General features: G+C 41.7%; 1 protein-coding gene across 9 annotated transcripts in view; it reads left to right on the top strand.

Moving 5' to 3' along the window:
* The first annotated feature begins 243 nt into the window (after positions 1-243).
* The window catches only part of SIDT1 (SID1 transmembrane family member 1), an 88,611-nt gene continuing 62,864 nt past the window's right edge, over positions 244-25,990 (top strand). For 4 of the 9 annotated variants that reach the window (XR_010943737.1, XR_010943736.1, XM_067738884.1 and 1 more), the window contains exons 1-2: positions 245-1,102; positions 25,513-25,634. Coding sequence is in view for 5 of the 9 variants with exons in the window: in XM_067738884.1 (XP_067594985.1) it covers positions 890-1,102; positions 25,513-25,634 (335 nt within the window). In the remaining 4 variants the exon portion in view is untranslated. Of the gene's footprint in view, positions 1,103-25,512; positions 25,635-25,990 lie in introns of all 9 variants that reach the window. The other 5 variants (XR_010943734.1, XM_067738881.1, XR_010943735.1 and 2 more) reach the window with 3 other exon arrangements.

The following is a 25,990-nucleotide window of genomic DNA, read 5'->3' as shown; positions in this document are numbered from 1 at the left end:
AAGTAGACAAGAAGTTAGGGCAGAAGCTGTGCCCTCTGCACAAAGCCAGCTGCTCTGGGTCGTCTTTGACAACTTCCGGGACTAGACTTGAGGCGGTGTTCGAAATTGTTTTCTTTACCATATCTATTTGTTTTTTTATGACTGTACATATTTACATACGTACACGTATGGCGAGGGAGAGAGAAAGTGATGACGTGAGGCTCCTTGAGATTAGGAGGTGATAAGAAAATAAAGCAGGTGGCTGGGAAGGGAGAAGGGAGAATTCTGTTAGAGAAGGGAGAATTGAGAGTTAACCGTCATTCAGACGAGCAGGAGGTCTCTGCAGGTAGCAGTTTGGAAATGCGAACTTGTGCACCCTCTTTGGGGACAGGCTCTGTTGCTTTCTATTTCTTCGCTTGCAGCCGCGTGCCTATTTATTTGAAACTGACTGAATTTCCTCTCAATGGCTGGTCAGGTTGATTCTTCAAGACTAGTGGATATTTCTTTTTAATGTCTCCAACGCAATTTTTTTCTTTCTTTCTTTTTTTTTTTTTTTTTTTTGAGGTTTAGGGGGAAGAGATGGTTGAAATTCTGGCTGGGTAAGCTGGGGAATTCTCAGAAATGAGAAAGGGGGAAGGAAACGGACTTAGAAGCCGGCAAGCAAAGCAGCAGCCCCCGGTCCCCCTATCTTCCGCACCCCCTACCTCCGCCCCGTGACCTTCCGTGGAGACCCCAGGAGGCTGCACCAATATTTGATCAGCCTTTCGCCAGCGCGTTGCCAGCACTCGTCGGCAGGGCTTGCCGGGCATCGCCTGCGCTGCGCTGCGCTGCAGCCGGCGCCGGGGCCCGCAAGGGGCTTTGGAAGGAGCGGGTCTTCGCTCGCCCCCTCCCCTGGGACGCGGCGCCCACCATGCGGGGCTGCACGCTGCTCTGCGCGCTGCTCTGCGCGCTATCCTGGCTTCTGCCGCCGGCTGCACCCGGGCTCCCCGCGCAACCCTTAGCGCGGCGCCACGACCCCCGCGACCCCGTCAGGGGCGCTGAGTTCGATCGCATCTACAACGGGGTGGTGAGCCTCAGCACCGAGAACATCTACTCCTTCAACTACACTAGCCAGCCCGGCCAGGTAAGACACTCGCTCCCTTCGCTCCCAGGAACTTGCCAGACCTCAGAGCCCCGTCGCTGCTCTGGGTCCCTGGGGAATCGACCTCGGGAGACCACAGGGACCAAGGGACCCTCGTTCCCTTTCTCCTTCAAAGCAATCACTGCCTTGCCCAAGCTGCCGCATCCTCCCCTACCGGCCTCGGGGACACCTTCGCCTCCTCTCGCGCCTTCCCGGCCTGGTCTCTAGCATCTTTGGGCTTTGCAGGGGCGCTGGTTCCCCGCACCGTCTGCGGGTCCTGGCCCCCTGCTGGGCCCTTCTCTAGGGAGGTCACGATTTCTAAGGCTGAGGAGGGAAAGGACCGCACTTCTGTTCCTAATCCCCTGCGGGGAAGGAACCTCATCTTTTTTGGATGATTCTGCCAGACTTCTATCTCATAGCACATGGGGAGGGAGAGCTGCTCAGAATCTAAAATGGGAATGTGTGAGAACAGACCAAGCTGCAGAACCTCTGTGTGTTCAAGAGTCACTGTCTGTGTTTCTGTACCGTTGTCACACGTTTGTGCTTCAGAGAAGCCAGAAGACCCGGCCAAAGATATTGGAACTGCAGCCATCAGCCGATTTATCGAGGTTTTGATTTTATACAAGGATGGATAATTTAGTGAAAGTTCTAGACCTATTTGTGACAAAACTTGAGCTGAGACAAGGGAAGGAAAGGACTATTCCAGCAACTACCCCCTTTGACACATATACTCTGATTGTATAATGTAAGAAAATGCATACAGTTAGCTTTTCCCCTCTAATAGGAGGCACAGAGAAAAGAGAAAACTCCCCAGTGTACCTGCCTCTAGATCTTCTTCCCAGGAATGTATGTGAATGAATGTGTATATATGTGTATACATGTGTATGAATGTATATCTATCCCTTACTATGCCAGCATTCCCCACTCACTGGGGAAATTCCAGAACCAGATGATTGGGATACCATGATATGCCTCCCTAACTCTCACTTAGGATCAAAACTCAGAAACCTGGTAGCTTGGGGTAGTATTTAGCCAAGAGGGACCAGTGTGCCCATCACCACTCCCAGACATTTCCCAAGTGTGTGTACTGAGCAAGTGCACCATCTCCAGTCTGGCACCAGATCCTAAGCTTGGTCTTCACCATGGACCATGTCACCATATTCTTACCCTGTCCTGTCCCTCGCTGACCTTTAGGTTGTACTCCTGAAGTAAGCAGAGTGACTGTGTGCAGAGCCATTCCACTGTAGACAAGTCGGGGGGGGTCAGTTTTTACTCCCCACATTCCTTGTAACCCACCTTTTCCAGTTCTGTGTGCTGTATGGACCAGCTGACATTGCACCTGAAGTGTGTTCCCAGCCCTGTTATTGGCTCAGAATAAATAAATGTCTGAAAAACCCCATGATCGCTGGGGTGTACTGCCAGGTTCCCCCTAAATCATTGGTAAGGAAACTCAAATGATGTGTGCAAAGTAAGACCTTACATCAGGCTTTAGTATTTCTTACACTGCTGCTTAGAGATACAGTGACTGCTTTTTTACTGTTCTTTGGACCTTTTTGGCTGCAGTATTCAGTGAGTTCCTCTACCTCAGCACATGTTGCACTGTTTGCAGTTAGGGTCACCTACTTGGCTTTCCCAGAAAACCGTGAGATATTGAGGATGGGGGCAGAGTCATGTCCATCTCTATACCCTAGTACCTAGCACAGTGCTTGACACATAACAGGTTTACTAATGTTTTTGAAAAAATGAATAAATAGTTGAAAAAAGATTTAAGGATTCTTTAAGCTAAACCTAAATAAAATATACTTTTTAGTAGGTTGAATGTGAGATCATTTCAGATAAAAACAAAATTTTAAAAAATTGTTCTGGGATTATGCTCTTTCCATTTTGCCTGTATGTATGTTAAAATGCTCTTTATTTTATGAAACAATGGTGATAATTAGTTTTTAAAATATCTTTGCATAATACAATAAAAAGCTGACAGTCCCTAAATTTTACTAGTCTGAGAAATATAGTTGGAAACCTTAAGACTAGCAGAAAACTCAAGTGTTTTAATTATTTTAATGCCAGTATGCAATAATATGAACCAGATGTCCTCAAATCTTACAGCCTTCTGAAACTTCTCTTTAATGTGCAAATAAGACAGTGGAATCCTCAATCAATTTACTTTGGAAAATTGCCCTTCTCTCCCTCCAGTCCTGTATTCCAGTTGCTTTCTCCAGAAATGGCATTGTTCTGACCTGCCCATCCAAACCATTATTCTGTTTCTCTTGATGGCCTCCTCTCTTCTTGGTTCCTTTTGCCTCATGTTGGAGACCAGCGCCCCCTCTTTCTAATACCATGAACACAATCCTGTTGGATATAGCAGAATTTTACTGAAGGTCTGGAGTAACATAAGGGAATTGCAGAACAGCACAGAGTAGGTGATAGATTAAACCAGAAATCTAAGCAACACTGTCATAACAATTTACCAGCTATTCCTCCACCAGGAGAAATATCAGGATGGTGGCACTATTTTTCAGGCCCTGTCTTGTCACGATCTTCTTGGCCACCCCTCACCCCAAATGTTGTGCTCTCAGTCTCTAAATTTTTGTTATTCTCTCACGTCAAGCAGTTTTGCCTCCATGACCAACCCCAAACTCACTAAAGAACTCTGCTAAATAAAGAGCTATGAGCCCAAGAGCAGAACCTTTTTCCTTTAACCTGAGCAAAGTCTTGGTCAGGGCTCTCTCCCCTGCACATGTCATTTCCCATCTACCTGTCTTCAGTGCAACTAAGAATTTGGTTTAGACATAGGTGTATTCTTAATTGGAAAACTGAAAAATATTGAATGAAATACATATAACAGGGTTTATATTGGCACTAATGGACATGTAGCACATGAAATCATTAAATTCACACTACAGAGCATTATAAAAAGAAGACTTTCCTGAACTCTTTTTCAAATGCTTCCCATTTCTTTTCCAATGAACACAAATTTTATTTCCTAATTTTCACGTAGCATCTAGCTCTCCAGAGAGCAGCTCTCCAGAAATCTTGACTTCACACAAGTTTTTCTCAATTAAGTACATTTTATTTAAAGATTTTTCTTTTGGAAAAGACTAATCATCATTAAAATTACACCGGATGTTTCATATAAAGACACTGTCTGCAAATACTGACTATAATGCTGTAAGCAAAGGAAGAAAAAATTAAAACAATGTGGATAAGTGCATTTTAAAAAAAAAAGGAGAAAAAAGAATTCGGTTTAGGAAAAAAAAGACTAATTTTTTTCGTTTTAATCTTTTTCACTTTTCGCTTCAAGCCATTGGTATGTTTGCCATTCTTTTTCCTTCAGCTTGGAGGAGAAAGACTATTCTAAGTTTAAGCTTTGGTGCAGAGAGGAAACCTCTGTGGGAGACTTTGTTCCTAACCTCTCCTGTCAGCCACTGCATCTTCCATACCAAACGCTGTCTTGGAGAACTATTTAGCCAAATGTGTCATGCTAATTAGCTAAGCTAGCACCTGGAAAAGTCTCACATGCCTTCCAGGCTGAGAGTAATGTAAATACGAAGTTACCGTTAAAAGAAAAATCCCTGAAGGAATGGAGTGACTGGTTTAAAGAAGGATAATGAAAATAACGATTGAAGGTACAGGTCAGGCAAGATTGTGGTTCATTTCAGTCCCTGGAGGGGAAGTGTCTGGAGACTCCTTTCAAGGGGCATAGGGTTTCATTGTGTCAAGGGCTGGGACCAAACTAGAAGGAAATCACCTTGTTGAGAAAATTGTCAGGGATGGGTTTGACTGGGACAGAGGGCATAAAAGCAGGTTTATTGGGAAATGAGAATACTCTTGTAGAGACACGTGGCGACAATAATAAGATGTTTATATTTGAGCTAGATGTTGATAAGAAGCCCTTAAATAAAAATCTAACCATGACCCAGCAAGAGGTCCTCTCTGAGGCTTTCAGTGACAGAATTCATTGTTTGCCATAGATTTTTGAATTTGAAATGTTTCTCTGGACTTATTTCTTTTATTTTGTTTATTACACTGAGGCATTTATCTTTTAATGACATATAGTTGTCTATGCCTAAGGAACAAATCTTGGCTTTATTAATATCAACCAGTATCTAGAATCAGTTATACCAGCCTGTCAGATACAGACTGAAAAAGCCTATCCAGTCCTCATGAACAGGACATTCCAGGGGTAACTTCTAGCTGTATACATTACTACTTAGAAGAATTTAAAATGTTGATGCAATAGCCTCAGTTCTCTCCAAGTCGTAGGTACTCTCCCCGTTTTCTTTACAAAATGAGGCAGAGGAACCTCCTCTGCTGTCCTCCCACATCTCCTTACTGAACTGGACTGGTGCTTGTTTGGGAAGAATCATCTCATTAGCACATTACCTGGGTGGTTGGTTACTGTCTCAGTCAGTTCAGCCTGTTAGAGTACCATAGACTGGCTGACTTAGGAAACAAACATTGATTTCTCACAGTTCTGGAGGCTGGGAAGTCCAAGATCAAAGTGTCAGCAGACCTGTGTCTGGTGAGAGCTGGCTTCTGGGCTTGTAAACAGCACTTACAGATGTGTCCTCATGTGGCCCAGAGAGCAGAGAGAGTAGCCAGCTCTCTCCTGTCTCTTACTATAAGGGCACTAATCTCATCACAAGAGCTCCAACCTCATGATCTAATTAACTTCCAAAGGCCCTACCTCCAAATACTATCACCCTGGGGATTAGGTTTCAACATATGAATTTGGGGATGTGGGGACACAAACATTCAGTCCGTAGAGTCACCTCTCACATTTTCCTGCGTGGCTCTGAGAAAAGAGTATTGACATGTCATAAGGGTATTTAGGGGCTGACATTACTCCAGTTATGAGTCTGATTTTATGCACGGCCCATCTTCTGCCTGCCCTGACCTGATAATCATATGCTAAACTGTACAATGGACCTCTACCTTTGCTACTTGTGCTGAACTTGTTTTTCAATTCCTTTTTGTTTCTTGCTGAGTGACATGTCTATAAGCTTGCTGTAGTGTTGGGTTTGGTTTTTCAGTTGTTATTTTGTTTTGTGTAGATTTTACTGCTGTGATGGTCCCTTCTGACAGGGTGTTTTAGGTTCTTATACAGTTCATCGAGATTTTCAGCCTTTCTGCCTTTCCTGATTTGGTTTCAATGTGTTACCAGATGTATCTCCTATGTCATTCCTCACTGTTAGCTTGAATCTTAAAGACCAAGGGACTTGAAGATACCGTGAAACCTCTTTGCTGCTAGAAGTGCCAGCATTTCTTTCTTCATTTCAGATAGAAGTAACCACACCCTGTTGATGTTATAACACGTTGCCATGCAGCACCCCGGAGTATGTTAGCCAGCTCTTCCTGCATTGTTTAACGCTGGAGCTGACTGAAGTTCATGTCAACACACCAAGATGGTGCGTTGATGATTTAAAGGCACATCGAATGAGCTATTGGAATTAGGGCCTCACCTTCCTTTCTGCTTATTTGCTAAGAAAAATATCAAATACATCATGGGCTGCCAGACAATATAGTCTTTTCTATTTTGCTAAAAAAAAAAATTATAAACATTGATCTTTCTTTTCTTTACTTGGACATTTTGAAAATGGAAACTTTGAGGTCTTCCAGTACATTAGTTGGCGATGCAAACCAAAACAAAACCTAAGGACCTGTATTTTGCTTGAAACCTAAGGTCAGCAATAAGAATAACATTGTATTCTATTAAGTCCTCAGCCTAAGATCCTTCGGTTTTTATATATAAGAATGTGTGTAAAAATTAGATAGGAGAAGCAGTTGATTTACATGTTAAAAGATAGTGCTCCATTCCTGAAAAGCAAAGCTGAATGTTATATAGCAAATTTAAATTATATAGTAAATGTTATTAATAAAATTAATTTGCTGTAATAATTAATTACTTCAAATTCTTATTCCCCTCATCCCCTCAGTTTATTTGAAGTGACAGTAATAGCCAAAGAAATTGATTTTACTCTTGGGAAGAAGTTATACGCAGATGTTAATTTTGCTACAAGATTCAACAGGGGATTTTTCAGTTAGTTTAACAAGAAGAGTAAAGGTGGCTTGAAGTTGTCTTATATTGAAAAATGTGTCCAGTGAAAGTTGAATATGAGTTTTCTTTCCTGATAAGAAAGCTGTAGGAATCCACTTCCCTGTCACAGCTCCCAAGAAGTGGGAAATTTTCTCTTATTTGGACCACTGAAAAGGTTTTGAGGAGCTAGTTTTCAATCCATAATTTTAAGGAACTTTATTTTGGACCCAGCCTTCTACAGCTGATCCCAAGGATGGCCAGGGGCGTCACTATGTAATTATGAAAGTATTGGTTATTTAAAAGTGAAGATCACCTATGTTTTGGTTAGACTCTTAAGTGTTTGAATAAAATACTTAATTTCCAAAAATGGTGGCAAAATTAAAGTTTATCTAACATCATCAAGTAACATGTTGTCCTGAGTAAAAACATCCTTTGGCTACCTGGGAACTTACACTTGATACTGTGGACATTTAAAAGTATAGATAAAAGTTCACCTCTCCCTCTGCCTAACCTTGGCTGCAAAAGATTTTCAACTTTGTTTGCTTCCTCACTGTCCCCTATATGTACATATTTTTAACAAAACTTTATTCTTCAAAGTAGTTTTAGGTTTACAGAAAAATTAAGCAGAAAGTGCAGACAGTTCCCATATATCCTCTCCCCACCCTCCCCCATTCACACAGTTTCCCCATTATTAATATCTTGCATTAGCGTGGTACACTAATGATGAACAAATATTGGTGTAATATTGATATTTTATTGGCCTTTATTATTTACTAAAGTCCACAGTTTACATTAGGTTCACTATTGGTGTTGTACAGTTCTATGGGTTTTGAGAAATGCATAGTGTCATATATCCATCATTATGGTGAGTTATATAGAATAATTTCACTCCCATAAAAATCCCCTGTGCTCTACCTATTCATCCCTTCTTCCTTTCTTTCACACCCTAGCAACCACCAATTGGTTTTTTTTACTCTCTTTATAGTTTTGTCTTTTCCAGAATGTCATATTGTTGAAATCATACAGCATGTAGCCTTTTCAGACTTGGCTCTTTCACTTAGCAATATGCTTTCAAGGTTCCTCCATATCTTTTCATGGCTTGATAGCTTATGTCTTCTTAGTACTAAATAATATTACATTGTCTGGATATGCCATAGTTTATTTATCCATTCACCTATGAAAGACATCATGGTTGCTTCCAATTTTTAGCAATTATGAATAAAGCTGCCAAAAACATTTGGGTGCAGATTTCTGTGTGGACATAAGTTTTCATCTCATTTGGGTTTATACCAAGGAGCTTAATTCCTAGATCATACGGTAAAAGTATGTTTAGTTTTATAAGAAACTGTCAAACTTGTCTTCCACAAGGACTGTATCATTTTGCACTCTCACCAGCAATGAATGAAGAGTTCCTGTTGTTCCATATCCTCATCTGCATCTGGTGTTGTCAGTGCTTTAGATTTTAGCCATTCTGATAGGTGTAGAATGATATCTTGTTTTTTGTTTTTTGCGGTACGGGGGCCTCTCACCGTTGCGGCCTCTCCCGTTGCGGAGCACAGGCTCTGGACGCGCAGGCTCAGCGGCCATGGCTCACGGGCCCAGCCGCTCCGCGGCATGTGAAATCTTCCCGGACCGGGGCACGAACCCGCGTCCCCTGCATCGGCAGGCGGACTCTCAACCACTGCGCCACCAGGGAAGCCCTCTTATTGTTTTAATTTGCAGTTTCCTAATGGCATATACAGTTGAGTATCTTTTCATATGCTTATTTGCCATCTGTATATCTTCTTTGGTGAGGCATCTTTGCAGATCTTTTGCCCATTTTTAAACTGGATTGTTTGTTTCCTCGTCGTTGAATTTTAAGTGTTCTTTTGGATACCAGTCCTTTATCAGAAACAAGTTTTGCAAATATTTTCTCCTTGTCTATGGGCTTGTCTTCTCATTCTCTTAATAGCATTTCTCACAGAGCAGACATTTTTTAACTTAATGAAGTACCACTTATCAATTTTTCCCCACGGATCATGCCTTTGGTGTTGTATCTAAAAGTCTGCCGTAAAATCTAAGGTCACCTAGCTTTTCTCCTTATATTATCTTCTGGAAGTTTTATAGTTTTGAATTTCACGTTTAGATTTCTGATTCATTTGGGATTCGTTTTTGTGAAAAGTGTAAGGTCTCTGTCTAGAATTTTTGTTTGGTTTTTGTTTTTGTTTTGCATATGATATCCAGCTGTTCCAGCACCATTTGTTGAAAAGGCCACCCTATATTTTTAGTATTATAGTACTGCGTACGTGTGTATACATTTATAGCCTATCTTGGACTAAAGAGTTTGAAGCAACTCTTTATTGGGGGCTCATTGTTCTTACCATTGTTCCCAACCTTCCCCTCTGTTACCACCATCTCCGATCTCTACCATTCTCTTGTTGCTCCTTTTTTCTATGTATCTTTTGTCTCTCTGCTTCTTCCATCCCTTTTGTCTTTCCAGTCTTCTGTGAACACTGTCAGTCCATCAAGGTTCTTCCTGTTCTCTGGTCGTTTGAAGCTTTGCTACTGGCAAAATATTCTTTCTTCTTCATCTCAGGAGATATGTTTTGTTCCTTCCTTCCTGATTCAGAGCCGGTCTCCCAGTTTTTAAGGTTTTGCTATAGAATGTTAATAATACCAACAGTGGAGGATGAAGAGCATACATTATTTGGGCAATCAGTATATATTTGTTTTGACTTCATGTACCATTATTTCCCTTTTTTCATGTCAAGATTTTCTTTGTCAAGTCTGCTTAGCTACAGAAGTGTGTCATTGGGCTTGCATTTGTGATGTTTTTTCTATTTTTTCTATCAATAAAAGAAACACAAAATATCCCTCAAGGGCTTCCCTGGTGGCGCAGTGGTTGAGAGTCCGCCTGCCAATGCAGGGGACACGGGTTCGTGCCCCAGTCCGGGAAGATCCCACATGCCGCGGAGCGGCTGGGCCCGTGAGCCATGGCCACTGAGCCTGTGCATCCAGAGCCTGTGCTCCACAACGGGAGAGGCCGCGACAGTGAGGGGCCCGCGTACCACAAAAAAATATATATATATATATCCCTCAAAACCATAAGAAAGAGGTAATTGTATTTTAAACTTAAGAGCTGAAAGGACCTTTTAAATTACCCAATCTCCTCTCTCTTAAAAGGAGAGAAAACAGAGCTGGTAAAATAAATTACTTGTCCAAATTATACAACTAGTTTGAAGCAAAGCCAGGAACATAACTCAGGTTCCTGAGGACATTTCCTCGGATATTTCTACTAAACCTCCCACAAGAGCACATCTGTTATGCTTATCAACAACAATAAAAGTGTTTAAATACCATAGTCATAATTCCACAGTCAGGTTGTTTGATCATACAGTTTAAGAGCTTTATGTCTGACTCCCTTACAGTTACTGAAAGCTGAAACAAGAGGATTTTCACTTCTGTTTTTCCTCCATGGATCATCCAGGCATCCATTTGCCTGTGTTAAGTCAGGCAAGCAGAGTTGACACTAAGGAAAACGGTGAATGTGACAGATTTCCTTCAGTGTTTCACAGAGCCACAGGCACCCACCACCCTGTGGACCAGTCTTCATCTCTTTTGTGCTTTATTGTCATTAATGCTGGGTTCCTTCTTTGTGCCAGACATAGGGCAGCTTGGAGACCTAAGCAGTTAACCTATATGTTCCTCTAGGGCAGTATTAATCCTGAGAACTGGTATTTCTGGATCCCCACTAAATAGCTATGAAGATAAGCCATAGCAAACAAGAATGACTGACTCTTTCTGTCCCTTTAGATCTAACTGCCCTTTTGTGGAGGAAGTGACTCACAACTATTTTAATTTGTGTAACTGGGGGTGTACGTTATGCTCCCCCCAAAATTAGCACGTAAATGCTCACAGTTTTATTTTATCCTCTCTAATACTTGCAAAAAAGGAATCCTGTATTCGTCCCCACTCTCTCCCTGCACGGTCTTCACCAGAGTGGAGGAATTATAGGTTTCTAGGAGAAGGACAATGTTTATCTGGGTAATAAAGGGATAAAAAGTGGGGGATAAGGAAACAGGCAAACAGAGTGAAGTCTGGGTGTGCAGAGATGGTTTGGGGAGATCTGTGGACAGTAAGGCTCAAGTTAGCTGTGGGCTATGAATGAAGTAGACAGAGAAGGAAAGAGGGTGTGGGGTCAGGCAAGGTTATTGGCTGCAGGCAACAGAAATCAACTGGCTAACATAAGGAGAAAAAGAATTTACTAGAAGGATATTGGATAGCACCCAACCTGAGTTCCTAAGCTCACAGTATGGGGACCAAGAGAGAATACACTGCAAGAAATTATAACAACAGTCATGCAGCAGGAATGTGTGGCCAGGATGCTCACCTAGCCACTACCACCTCCTCTGCCATTAGACATGGTCACCCCTGGGCCCTGCTGTCATGGTCCCTACTGATGTCACCATTGACAGCGAGTGTTAAACTCTTCCTTCATCTTTGTATCATTTAATCACTGTTGAAAGTACCAAGTGGGAGCATCCAACTCTCTGAGCGTGGGTCCTGTACCTGCCCCCTATGGCAGCCTTGCCTCCCACAAAACTCACACAGTGGTGTGGAGGGGAGGAAGTTCCTCTAAAACATGCAAGGTATCTGGATTCTGGGCAGCCCCCAAATCAACCCCACCAAAAGATTTCATGGGGTGTTCTCTAGCTAGGACATTTGTTGGAAGATATCTACCTGGACCCAGACATAAGTGATCAGGGACCAAAGGGAGCAAATCTGGGCTACTGCAGGCTATCTTTGCCCATTTAAAGAGGAACATCTTACCTGAGCACCAGAGAAGAATTCAAGTCATATATATCATCTTGGCCACAGTGTTTACTCCATGATTAGAAATAGTTGTGTCTCTGAAATATGGCCTTCCCTGAGGCCGCTTCTGCTAGTCTCAGGAAATTATCTTTGAAGATTTTGAAGGGGATGATGTTTGCAGATGATTGGCTTTGTCTTGTTTAGAAAGCAGTTTTCTTTAGGTAATACTTATATCCTGCCGATACTTATTTAAAATTACAAATGGCACCGGTCTGGCAATGAATACCACTACAGAAATAAACAGCTGATAGGGCTTCCCTGGTGGCGCAGGGGTTGAGAGTCCGCCTGCCGATGCAGGGGACAGGGGTTCGTGTCCTGGTCCGGGAGGATCCCACATGCCGCGGAGCGGCTGGGCCCGTGAGCCATGGCCGCTGAGCCTGCGCGTCCGGAGCCTGTACTCCGCAACGGGAGAGGCCACAACAGTGAGAGGCCCATGTACGGCAAAAAAAAAAAAAAAAAAACAACAGCTGATAAACATCAGATCATAACTCTGACAATCATCGTAGTTCTGTAGTGCTTTTCCATCTTTAGAGCATTAATTAAGTAGGCCTCAGAATAGCTCTAGAAGAAACATGCCTGCAGTGCAATCACTCAGCATATAAATAAAATCCAGGGAGTAGATCCTTGTGTTCTGCCTCAAACCATAAAATAATTATTTTTACCTCTTTATAATTTTTTCTTCCTCCCAAGAGAAGGAATATAAGCAGGAAATAGAAAGAAAAAGACAGGAAAGATAAAGAGGAAAAAGGAATCACACACAGAGATGAGCAGACGCAGATACCTAAGAGGTTGGTGAACAAACAGAGGCCCCTGGCTCTCTCCCAGGAGCCAAGGCTGGAGATGCCTCAAGCCAGACGGAGGGCAGTGGGACAGAGGAGCTAATGCAAAGTCTGTGAGAGGCCTGGAGAGACAGAAGATGGTCAGCTCTTGGGGTGAGAGGCACGTGGCCACCCTCAGTCTAAGAGCCCATGGGTAGGGAATAGGTTGGAGGAGAGCTTTCTTGTGGTGCTTTTTTGCCTCCCTCAGTTTGGCCCAGGTGTACTGCTGCCTGCCCTGCCTCATCGTCATCGGGAGGGAGGAAACAAGCAGTACCCACCCAGGGTGGGCTGGCTCGCGGCATAACGTCTGTGGAGGCTGGCGTGGAGAAGGGTAACCACTGTGCCTGCTGACCTGCTGACCCTGAGCTGTCCCTGCTTTCCCACAGGCCCCTTCACGGGGCAGACGCCGGCAGGTTAGGATGGGAGCAGGAACAGTGGGGCTGGGGGGCGGTGGATGAGGGGCGGGAAGGTAGAAGTAAAATTAGATGGGCGGGGACTGGACCCCTGGAGGGGGGTGAAAAGGGGCATGGTCAACTCAGAGGCTCTCCACCCTTCCAGTCCCTCCTTCTTCCCTGAACTCCCCTCACATTTAGCTCCTCCCCTCTGGAGTTCACTCAACGACCCTAGGTAGCTGATAGCCCAGGGAATCAGAGCTCATGGGAGAAAATAACAACAGATCTACAGAGGGAAGTTACGTGAGAAATGTCAAACTGAATGACCTTTACCAGATGTAGTAGAGTTAATGAACAGGAAGAATAAGACTTCATGACAAACAAAGTGAACATCCTGGAAGAGATGTGGATAGGAGGACGTTGTTCAAATGAAACAGGTTACAGCTATAAAGATGAAAGATGAAGCAACTGGGAAATCCCAGATTTAAAAAATAATACTGTTTACATAAAGACCTCAGCAATGGGTTGGACGTTAGAATGAATAACGGATTAGAGAACTGGAGGATCGTGTTGAGGATCTACCTAAAGAGATGTAGGATATAAAGAGAAAAATTAAGAAATTGGGAGCATGGACCCAATTATGACATCAACATAATAGGGGTCCCACAGGAAGAAAACAAATGGAGAGAAAGGAATATCTGTAGAAATAATGCTGAAGAATTAAGAACAGCCATTTCCCTGACATCCTGGGGTGTTTTTTTAGGATTTGTTGAAAGCTACAACCTTAGCTGGGCTACCTCCGCTCGTATGAAAACAGAAACTGTAGTGTATGTACTAAGTGTCAAATACATGCTTGACTCCAAATAATGTCACAGATAAAATCCTCAAAGAGAAACAAATACATGGAACAATTAGCAAATATTACAAAACATGAAAATATGATGTAATTGAGCACTAAATTGGGTAGTAACGGTCCTTAAGTTTTATGATATTAAATGGTTAGATTAGGGCGAGTTAGGGTCTTCAGGACATACCTGATTTGACCTCAGTTCTTGTGAAAAAAATATCACAGCATTTCCCAAAGTGTGTTCTATAGAACATTTGTTCTGTAGGATAGTCTTGGTGTGGCATGTGAAAGGGATTCCAAATGTAGTGGAATTTGGCTATGTTTTAACTGCCCAGAATCTGAACCCCATTCCTATATGTTTTGGGGAAATTCCTCATTTCATGAGTCTCTGCTGGAGATAGAGCTCCTTCCACTAGGGCAGCAGAACGGCAGGCATCTGCTATCTTGAACACACCCCTCCCAACCCCACCAAGCTCAGGCTCGGGTCTGTGGCCTCGGCGCTACCAATCAGATCTGCTTTCCCCAGACTTTGAGTTGGGAGCCAGTGATGCAGGAAAGCAGCTGTTCAGCAGCAACAGAGGCAGCACTGGGTGTCCAGGGATGGGCATAGCAATGGGCTGGTAGCACGTAAAACCTTCCAAAGGCTTTCTATTGTCCTTAGAGTAAAGCCCCAACCTCTCTAACATGACTTTAAGACTTTTCAGGACTATCATGGCCTTTCAGGCACCTCAGGCTTCAGCCAAACTGATTTTCCCTTAATTCTTCAAACTCGCTTCTTGCCTTCTCTCTCTCTCTTTTCCTCCTTCCCTCCTTCCTCTCTTTCCTTCCTTATGTCTGCTACACAGTTCCCTTTGTTTGGACATTTCTCTTGCTCTGCCCACATTTTTCTGGTTAATTCCTACTCATCCTTTAGGAAGATATTCCCTGGAAAGTCTGTGCCATGCACTTCCACAGCAACTTGAATATTAACGCACTTGCTTGTTGAATTGGCATTCCATGTGTAAACGTGTGATCTCAGTGAGGACAAAAGGCTATGTCCACACTGCTTAGTAATGTATCTCCCATGCCCAGAACAATGCCTGGCACAGGGTGGGGAGTCAAATATTTATAGAATGAACAAAGTTCATCCTAAAGTAGCTAGAACCTAGACCGTGTATTGTTCTATATTCCTGGCCTGTCAATCATTAACCTCTCTTCACTGTTTTCCCATGTTTTTATTGGAATTGAAATGTTTAAAATAAAATTTAAATAATAAGCCAAAAGAGGAAAGAGTATATAAATGTATTTCTGTCCAGATTATTGTTGGCATAATGAAATTGGTGAGATGAGGTCTGTAAAGCATGATTCTTAGGGAAGTACTCTGAATAGTATTCATTTTGTAATGCTGAGAATCTAAAAGAATAGAGAATAAATAGCTCCCAAGGGGTAAACTGCTCTTTTCGATGAGATGAATGAGCTGTTCCAGGAAAGCTGGAAGCCAAGCTATGAAAGGAAATTAATATCCTATGTGAGATGGACTGCATAACCTTCTCCTCTGCCCGAGGGCAGTTGGGCTTATAAATGCATCTCCACACGTGGAAAAAAGACAGTCAATAACTGATTGATTGGTGAACGCGTGGGAGTGGAAAAGCACTGCCCCAACCCAGAGCCCGGGTGGGACAGCTCTGCCTTCTGCTCTGCCTGGTGCTCGGCAGGTCACAAAACACAGGTCACCCATAGTCTAGGGAGGTGGATAGTTTGGGTGTTACTGTTCCCATCCTACAGTTGAGGAAACTGAGAATGTCCAAAGTCACCCAGATAGTAGATGTAGTGCCAGAAATAAAATCCAGTTGTATGTATCTTTCTGCCTTATAGCATAAGTTTACAGAAGATGGTTTTCCAAGGCTACATCAGGCAGAGGGAATTTTAAACAGTCTCATCAATAACTACAGGAATTACTTTAAAGTTTATCTTAAAAAAAAAAGTATAACCTGTGATTAAAGCAGCTCAGTTCCCTGCAGTAGTTATAAAACTTGTGGGATGAAATGCTTCATTTACTAGGACCTTCCAGCCTCTAATAAGAAAAGGATTCAGAACTGCAAGGCCACTTCACTCCGGGGAAGCTGTTTTCATACAACAGTCACATAATGGACTCTCCCAGCAAGCCTTCCTTCATTCAGCATGAAGGGTCTTGGCAGGTGGGTACAAGTTGGAGATAAGCTGCTGGTCAGGGAAAGGTACAGATCTGTACCTGAATGGCTTTATTCCTTAAAAATTCTACAGATCTAATGTTACAGGTTGATTTATGTCCCCACCTCCAAAATATATGTTGAACCTCTAAACCCTGGGACCTGTAAATATGACCTTATTTGGAAGTAGGATCTTTGCAGATGTAATCAGATTAAGATGAGGTTATTAAGGTGGGCCCTAATCCAATGTGACTGAAATTCTTATAAGAATTGGACACAGACATGCACAGAGAATAGGACAGAATGTGAAACAGACATACAGAGAATACCGTGATGACAGAGGCATGCGTTGCAGTGATGCAGCTGCAAACCAAGGAAGCTCAAGGATTGATCATCACCACCAGAAGCAGCAAGAGGCAAGAAAGGATTCTACCTAGAGTCTCAGAGGGAGCGTGGCCTGGCTGATATCTTAATTTCAGACTTCTAGTCTCTGGAACTGTGAGACAATACATTTCTGTTGTTTTAAGAACCCAGTTTGTGACACTTTCTTACGGCAGCCCTAGGAAACTCACATACCTAACAACACGGAATCTAGGCTGGCACATTACTGTCCAGTGCAGTACTAGCTTCATCTTCATATTTCCTTTCCAGGGAAGAGCAATGGAGAAATGAGTCATGTTAACCAGACCAAAGACAATGTAAAGTTTTCCAGCTGGCTGCATGTGCGCAAGGTGGGTGGGGAGGTGGGCAGGCTATAATCGGTGAAGTTAGTACAAGCAGGTCAAGCACTAGTAAGGACAGACTATATGAGAGTATGTTTTAGAGACTGTTTGCTACTTCCTTGAATAGCAAAGAACCTGTACAAGGAATCTCCTGGCAGTCCAGTGGTTAGGACTTGGCACTTTCACTGCCATGGCCCAGGTTCAATCCCTGGTCAGGGAACTAAGGCCCTGCAAGCCACGTGGCCAAAAACAAAAACAAAGAACCTGTATAAAATGAGGGTTGTTGCTCCGAAGTGGGCAAACACAAACACCAGCACATCACGGCTTCTTGATGATGATGATGGTGACGAAATATTTCAGACATATAAACAAGTATAGAAAATAGTATAACACCAGTGTACCCACAACTCAGCTTACGAAACAAGAAGTCGATTATAATTCCCTACTTACCTCCACCCATCCTCTTCCTTCATCCCCCAAAGTAACCATTTTAGGGAGACAGTTCTTCATAGGTCTCTTGATTTCTGCACATCTTACAGGAAGGCAATGACTGAAATTTTTCTACACTGTTCTTTCAAGGACATTTGTATAGTGAACACCTCAGAAAATAGAGATGGTGTCCCTCTCTGGGGAAAGTTCAGGCAGGCTTTCTGCCCATGTTGTGACAAGACTAATAATGTACTTGCTTCTAACCCAGGAGTCTGGGTCTTCTATCAATATCTAAGAAACTGTGGCAACTGGGGTTAAGTCTGAGATCCTTCCAAGTTTTTGAAAACAATTGTCTTGAATTTGGTGTGTATTAATTCCATGTATATATATTTTACTAAAGATAGATAGATATTATTTTACTAAAGATAGATAGATATAGACAGATACTATTGTTTTGCTTGTTTACAAAGTTTATGTAAATAGGATCATACAACCTGCTCTTTCTCTTAATTTATCTTATTCAGAGTTATCCACCCTGATCCATAGTCTACTTCATTTCATTTCATTCTTATTCATGACTTTGTGTAAACTTAGGAGTGGAAATGCTGGGATGTAATGTGAAGTCGCCTTCAGCTTTAGTAGATATTGCCAGCTTGTTCTCTGAAATGGTTGTACCAAATAACATTCTCGTAAGCAATATGCAAGAGTTCCTATTTCTGTCCATCCTTGTAAATGTGGTATTGTCATACTCTTGAGTCTTTACCTTCTGATGACTGTAAAATATTCTCATCTTTTCACATGTTCTTTGGTCATTCTTCTCTTCAGTGGCTGTTTACATCCTTTACCCATTTTTCTATTGGGTTATTGTGTTTTTCTATGAGTTTTTAGGATTCTTTATACGTTCACAATACTGATATTTTGTCTGTTATATATGTACAAATAACATCTCCTATACTCTCCCTTCATTTATGGTGTTTATATAGCTTCTTGATGTCACAGTAGAAGTCTACATCCACAATGGTGTTCAGTGGAGTCAGCGATTCAAAATGGTGATGATAGCATGATCTGACCAAGCATTGTGTGGAGACTGGGCTGCAAGAAGCTTGGGTTCTAGTAATGATACTTCCATAGCTGAGCATCCTTGGGGAAGTCATATCACCTCTACGTCTGGGGCTCCTCCTCTGTAAATGGAACCTTTGGACTAGATGATCTCCTTGAGTACCTTCCCAGATGCAAGGTTCTCTAACGCCATGAGTCAAGGTCATGTGTGCTAGGCAGGCAACAGCAGGACCTATGTGAACAATCCCAACTTCTCTATAACTTGGGAAGTAACCGACTAGCTTCTGTGTTTTTTACTCTGAGTCTTCCACATGGGTAGCCACTTTGTCCTCTGGGGGCCCACAGCACCTGCTCACATTGCTACTATAATATCATCACATTATGCTTTTGGTGATAACACCATCTGTCTCTCTGACTAGATGATGAGCTACTCAAGGACAGGGTTCCCTTTAGTATATCCTTAGCACCTCCCATAGCTCCTGACTCAGTGACTGTTTGAAGAATGATGGAGGGAGCTTGGCAGGGTAGGAAAGAGGGAAGGAAGGAAGGGAGGGAGGAAGGAAGGACAGACAGAAGGACCAAAGAACCTAAACACCCCCAAAATACACACCCAGTGAACATAACAGGTTATTAAAACAGTTACCAAATAACATTTGTATTTGTTTGTAAAAAAAATTGTTTTCTAACGTTTGTAACATGAGGAAAAGGAACCATTAGCAAATACTATGGTAGCTATTTTACAAGTGGAATCAGTTTTTCAAGATCACACCAGAAAACAATGGTGTGCCTAATACGGAAACCAGTAATCTCTGATTCTTAATCTGATATTCCAATAAAGCCTACAGTCTCATTATTTTAGCAAAACCAAACTAGATTTTGAATTAAACTCATTTTCACCCTCTTTCTGCAACAGAACTCTATTATTTGTAATTTTGAACTTTTCCCTACTGACATGTTCTAAAAGATTAAAAAGGGACTCTCTAAGCTTTAAGACCTTTTGTAATTGTGATCTATATAATATCAGAGTTGGGAGTACTTAAATAATTCTTCCCTCATAGTTATAATGCAATTCCCTGCTTGTAGTAACATAGGAAGAGAGCAAGATATATGTAATAAATGTGCTCTTTTTGTCATGACAACAGGAAGAAGCAACAGGAGGGAAAATCTTGGCTCTTAAGAGTAGTCTGGGGAGATTGGGATTGACATATATACACTAATAGGTATAAAATAGATAACTAATAAAACCTGCTGTATAAAAAAATAAATAAAATTAAATTTAAAAAGAAACAGTAGTCTGTTACAGGGTATCAGGGTCCATTATGTATTGTCAATACCTTCATTTAGTTTTGGCTTTACATGGCTTACTTCACTGCTGCAAATGTAATCCAACTTTCCCAGTTGCATATTGGCCTCTGGAAAAGCAAAGCAACATGTGAACAGGGCTTTTTATCCTTTCCCGGGGGTGGTGCATTATCTGCCCATCTTGAAAAACTGCCCAGTGTTTTCTATTTCCCACTCTAATATATTTTTTTTGCAATTTATTATGCCAGTATCTCTGAGATTTTAAATTATAATTAGTAAGATCATTATTAAATAATAATAAAAAAAAAACTAAGTGGGTTACAAGAGCCAGACCAGGAATAAAAGAGTGTGGAGATAAAGAGTGGAGTGGAGTAACAATCTGCCCTGCTCTGCTCACAGCAGACCTCCTTCCTGCTGGCCCAGTTTCAGCCCCACCAGACACACTAGCTTCCAGACGTGCTAGTGACATTGGTGATCTCACGGTTGTGCATCTCATAATAATGGGAAATTGGCAAGCTGCTGACAAGATGGTTTCTTTGGAACAGTACTTCCCAGAGTATGGGCTCCAATCCACATGTATCAGAATCCCCTAGCATGCTGTTAAAAACACATTATTTTTAAGTTGTACTCCTGATCTGCTGAATCAGAAATGATGAGGGTGGGTTTGAGAGATTCAAATGCTAAAAAGCACAGTAAAATTTGAGAATCACTGCCTTAGAGTGACATGTAAAAAAAAAAAAAAAAAAAAAAAAAGGAGGGAAATCCCTTCTGGAACTAAGTACCTAAGAAGGAAGGAGAAGACTGCAGCCTAGGTAACGAAAAGGGAAGCAGACAAGCAAAAGATGAAGCTGGCCTAGTTCACAGCTTTCCTTAGATTTTTACCTCAGTTCTGACTGCTATAGATTTAAGCCAGACAAAAGTGTGCTCTAAACACATGTGCTCTAAGTTGGTGTTTGTGTTATGAACCTCAAAAGTGATCCTGCTTCTAAGTTAATTAATTTTGACAGCACCAGAGATGCCAAAGATGAAGATTTCAGCTTTGCAGAAGAGCCAGGCAGGTAAACTAAATGTTAGAATACTGAGAGGTCCACGTACACAATGAGACACCACTTCACACCCACATAATTACAATCTAGAAGACAGACAATAATAAGTGCTGACAAGGATATGGAGAAATTTGAAACTTTTACATTGCTGGTAATGTAAATTGCTGGAATGTAAAATGATGCACCTCTTTGGAAAACATTTTGACAGTTCCTCAAAAAGTTAAACATAAGAGTTACCATGTCACCCAGCAATTCTCCTCCTAGGTATACACTCAAAAGAACTGAAAACACTGTAAAGCACAGGGAACTCTATTCAGTACTCTATAAAGACCCATATGGGAAAAGAATCTAAAAAGAAAAAAGGAGTGGATGTATGTATATGAATAACTGATTCACTTTGCTGTACACAACATTGCAAATCAACCATACTCCAATAAAAAATGTTTAAAAAAAGAAAGAATTGAAAACACATGTTCACACAAGAGCTTGTTTACAAATGTTTCATAGCAGCATTATTTGTAATAGCCAAAACGTAGAAACAACCAAAATTTCCATTAACTGAAGATTAAACAAATGTTGTATATTCATTCAATTAGAATATCATTGAGCAGTAAACAGAAATGAAGTATTGACACATGCTACAACATGGAAGAACCTTGAAAACATTATGCTAAGTGAAATAAGCCAGACACAAGAGAGCATGTATTACATGATTCCACATATATGAAATATCCTATGTGAAATAGGCAAATCCACAGAGAAGTTAAATTAGTGGTTACCAGGCACTGGGGGAGGAAGGGAATGAGGAGTGACTGGTAATGGGTACAGGGCTTCTTTCTGGGGTGATGAAAATATTCTGGAATTAGGTAGTGGTAATGGGTGCACAGCTCTGTGAATATACTAAAAACTACTGAATTATACACTTTAAGAGTGAGTTGTGTGGTATGTTATCTATATCTCAATTTTTAAAAGTGACCAAGAAAAAAGGAATAAATTTGACTGCATGAAAAAATGTTTTGTGCTTGTCTGTAGAAAAAGCTAACTTCTATTTTCTTCTACTCACCCAGTACTTCTGACATCAGATTTATGGATCTTCCACACATTAAGCAATTTTGTGTGGGTGGGTATCCTACAGTTCAATCCAGTTCTGACACTGTCTACCTGATGTTTGCATCACATCTCATAGGTTAAGGCTCAGTCCCACAAGACTGCCTACCTCCCACTTCAGATGCTGAACACAAGTCCAGGCTGTTACCTATGCTCTGACCAAACAGCTATAAATCAGAGGTTCCCAAGTCCCCCTCCTCAGGTTTGATTAATTTGCTAGAGCAGCTCACAGAACTCAGGAATACAGTTTATTTGCGAGATTACTATAGTATTATAGTAGGATATAACTATAAAAGGATATAACTTAGGATGAGCAATATAGAAGAGGTGCATAGGGTAAAGTCCAAAAGTGTTCTGAGCACAGAAGCTTCTATCCCCGTGGAGTTGGGTTGCTCCATCCTCCTGGTATATGGATGCATTCACCAACCTGGAAGTTCTCCAAACCTTGTATTTTAGGAATTTTTATGGAGGCTTCATCATTTGGGCATGATCAATTATTAACTCAATTTCCAGCCCCCTCCACTTCCTGGAGGATGGAGGTAGAACTGAAAGTTCCAATCTTCTAATCATGGCTAGGTCTTTTGGGTGACCAGCTCCCATACTGAAGTTATCCAGGAGCCCACCAAGAGTCTCTTCATTAGAACAAAAGAGACTCCTGTCACCCAGAAAATTCCAAAGGATTTAGGAGTTCTGTCAGGAGTCAGGAATAAGACCAAATATTAGAACAAAATATGCCACTAGTGCTCTTATCACTTAGAAAAATACAAGGGTTTTAGGAGCTCTGTTCCAGGGACTGGGGGCAAAGGCCATATATATGTCTATTATTTCACAGTGGTATTAATATGCTGTATAGAGGTAATCAGAGGCCACATCCCCCCCCCCCAAGAGAGGGACACCCACTTATGTGATGGGATGGGGACATATCAGGGAAGACATCCCCAAAAAAGGACTTTAGGGATGAGAAGGATATTGAAAGGCCAATCACTGGGGACAGAGCCCTTTTGAGAAACAGCAAGTAATTGGCCATGTGAGGGATTGGCAGGCAAAGAAACTAGAGAAGAAGGCAGTAATCAAAAAAAGCCCCCACACACAAAAAAAAAAAGAAAAGAAAAGCCCAGAGCAATTCAGATCAGTGGAGAAAAGATGGACTTGTTAATAGGTGGTGCTGGGACAACTGGAGAGCCATATTAAAAAAAAAAAAAGATAAAATTAAAATCATTCCTCATACCATATGTTAGTATTAATCATGAAGGGATAGGGATTTAAGTATTAAAAATATGATACTAGAAGTATAAAGTACTAGAAGAAAATACAGGCCTCAGTAACCTGGAGTGGTGAAAACTTTCTTAACTAATTCCAAATCCAAGGAAAAGATGGAGAAATGTATTTACTTGAATCTAGCCAAGCCTCTAGCTGTAACTGCCAGTTTACAGGAAACACAGGGGATAAAGGAACCTGTTCAATGACACCACAGGGTGCAGTCAGCAAAATCTAGTATGTGGGTGTTTCAGGTTTGTACTGCTGCTTTGTGAGCTGCTTTCTTTCACAAATAAATGCCCAAAGGCGGGGGCGGGGCGGTTACCTTCAGATTAAAAGAGATTCAAAACACATATCAACCAAATGCAATATGTGGATCTTGTTTGTACTCAAAATTTAAAAGCTGAAAAAAGCACAATTTTTTCAACAAATGAAGAAATTCAAACACTGTGTGGGTATTGGGTGATTTTAAAGAACTATTATTAATTTTACTGAGTATGATAATGGTAATGTGTTATGTTAAAAAGAAGAGGCCTTATCCCTTAGAGGTATAGACTGAAATATTTACAGATGAAAAGGTATGATCTTTGGTATTTACTTTAAAATAATCTAAAAATGATGTGTGTGGAAAATGGAAGGTGTAAACGAAAGAAAATGGTACAATTTTTAATAATTATTAAAGCTGGATAAGTACATGAGCATTCATTATTCTATTCTATATTGTCATAAAAGTACTATTCCCGTTCCTTTGGAGGAAAATCTGAAAGTTCCCAGAGCCACTGAAGGCCTTTTCAGCAGGAGAATGCCAAGATGAAAGTGGCATCTGAGGGAGTATAGCCCTGGGGATAAGAAGACTAGATAAGGTGCTGTCAGGGAGGGTCACAGTGATAAAGGACTGGACGAGGATTGTCATTGGTGGGGGAGGGGAGGATCTGGGTGTGAACACTATGTAGAACTTGATGACCTATTGATGGAGAATGCTACAGAAGTAGGAATCAAGGATGACTCGGGCGCAGAATAATGGCTGTGAGGTGAGGCCATTCAATAAGCAAGGAAGTTCAGAAGAAATGAAAGTTAGGGGTGAAGGAAGTGACAGGTGCCACTTCAGACAGGTTGAGTTTGAGATGCCTGTGGAACATCCAGAGCTTGGGGAAGAGGTCTGCACTAGAGACAGGGTGTTGTCAATGATCAGCTGCAGCATAATTTCCATGGAAACATGTAGAGCACAGGCACAAGAAAACGCTCCCTTTGTGAGCAAGCACTTCCTATCTAATTATAAATTACTCTTGGACGGTTTTAACATTAAAAAACTAAGTGTCTTAATCAAGAATGATATAAGATATCCAAATAGTAATGATCTATGATTCCCATGCTATTCTGCTGCCTCTCAGTTTCCATTTTGAACATGTCATAGATCTTCAGGGTTTCACTGCAAGCCTTTCTTGCTTCAATTCTTTCCCCTAATAAGGTGTTTTCAAGAGAACACTAGGGCTTAAATTCATTAGGGGGAAAAAAATCTCATACGAAAGACCAACTTTTTCTTACTTTGTCTTTTTTCTATTGCCTACAGTATTATATATATATAAAAAAAAAACTGAAGGGAAACACCAAAACCATCTAGATCCAGGGGCACAATTCAATTTCCTGTCTTTTAAACAGCCATGATAGTGTTCAATCCTTGGGGTGACACATGTATTCAAAAGAAGCCACGGATCTGCTGATATCAAAAAGCATTTAGTGTTGGGGATTGATCTGTGCCTTGGAGCAGGGCAAAGAGAAGACTCTTCAGCCCCTGTAGTATTTGTTGCTGGGAGAGCGTCGGGCCATCTGCTAGACTTTAACACAATGTGGCAATAAAATTTTGGTCTGAAGCACAGAATGATTTTCCAAACCAAAATTAAAGTTTGTTGGCAACTGAGGCACTTGTAGGTTTTTTTTTTTTTTAAGATATTTGTATATTTAGCATTTATATTCAGACAAGAAGAGAAGCACATCAGCCTCTTTCTTTTTCTGTTTGGGCTTATTCTCCTAATCTTGTGCTGACTGCCCAATTCAAACTCCTCAGCCTGCCATTTGAAGCCTCCATAATTTGGCTTCACCCAAGACAACTTAAATCAAAATTCTGAGGGTTGGACCCAGGCATCAGTTTTTTTTTTAATCTCCCCTCGTGATTTCATTGTGCAATCAGTGTTGAAACTGAGTATGGTTACAATATGAATGAGGAGAAGACAGCTGGGATATTTGGAGTATCTATGGTCAGCAGCAAACGTATGAATTAAAGTTTTTCAGAGCTTCAGATGGCAGCTACGATGTAACGTGTCTGTGCGTGTGTGTGCGTGTGTGATTTGCATTTCCTCCCTCTCTGCCCTGGCTCGCAGGTGAACGCCGTGCGGGTGTACGTGAACAGCTCCTCCGAGAACCTCGACTACCCGGTCCTGGTCGTGGTTCGCCAGCAGAAAGAGGTGCTGTCCTGGCAGGTTCCTCTGCTCTTCCAAGGACTGTAAGTGGATCTTTCCCCGACAGCTTCATTACATTTGTTTTCTTTCAATGTGCTAGACCTTAATTGCCCTTTTCCCTAGCGAAAGGAGAAATCAGACGTGCAGAATGTTGACGTATTATGCATGCTAAGTGCAAACAGTCGTCGTGGTGCCTGCATTGACCGTTCAGCTCTGTTCAGTTTCTCTCCTCTTTGAGGTTCTGATAAGCACTCGGTCTAGATTTATAGCACCCAGAAGAACGTTTAACATTTTAGTTCTACCCAGAATGTTCTGTTACTCTTGGTTGGTTAGTGGGTCACCCACCAAGGTCAGGGCTAGGTCCCACCATCAACTTCAATGAGTGACACCTCTCCCCATT

Source organism: Pseudorca crassidens, chromosome 5 (genome assembly GCF_039906515.1).
Source record: "Pseudorca crassidens isolate mPseCra1 chromosome 5, mPseCra1.hap1, whole genome shotgun sequence".
NCBI classification, from domain to species: Eukaryota; Metazoa; Chordata; class Mammalia; order Artiodactyla; family Delphinidae; genus Pseudorca; species Pseudorca crassidens.
Note: the sequence above shows the minus strand (reverse complement) of the source record. Positions and strands in the feature narration are given on the sequence as shown.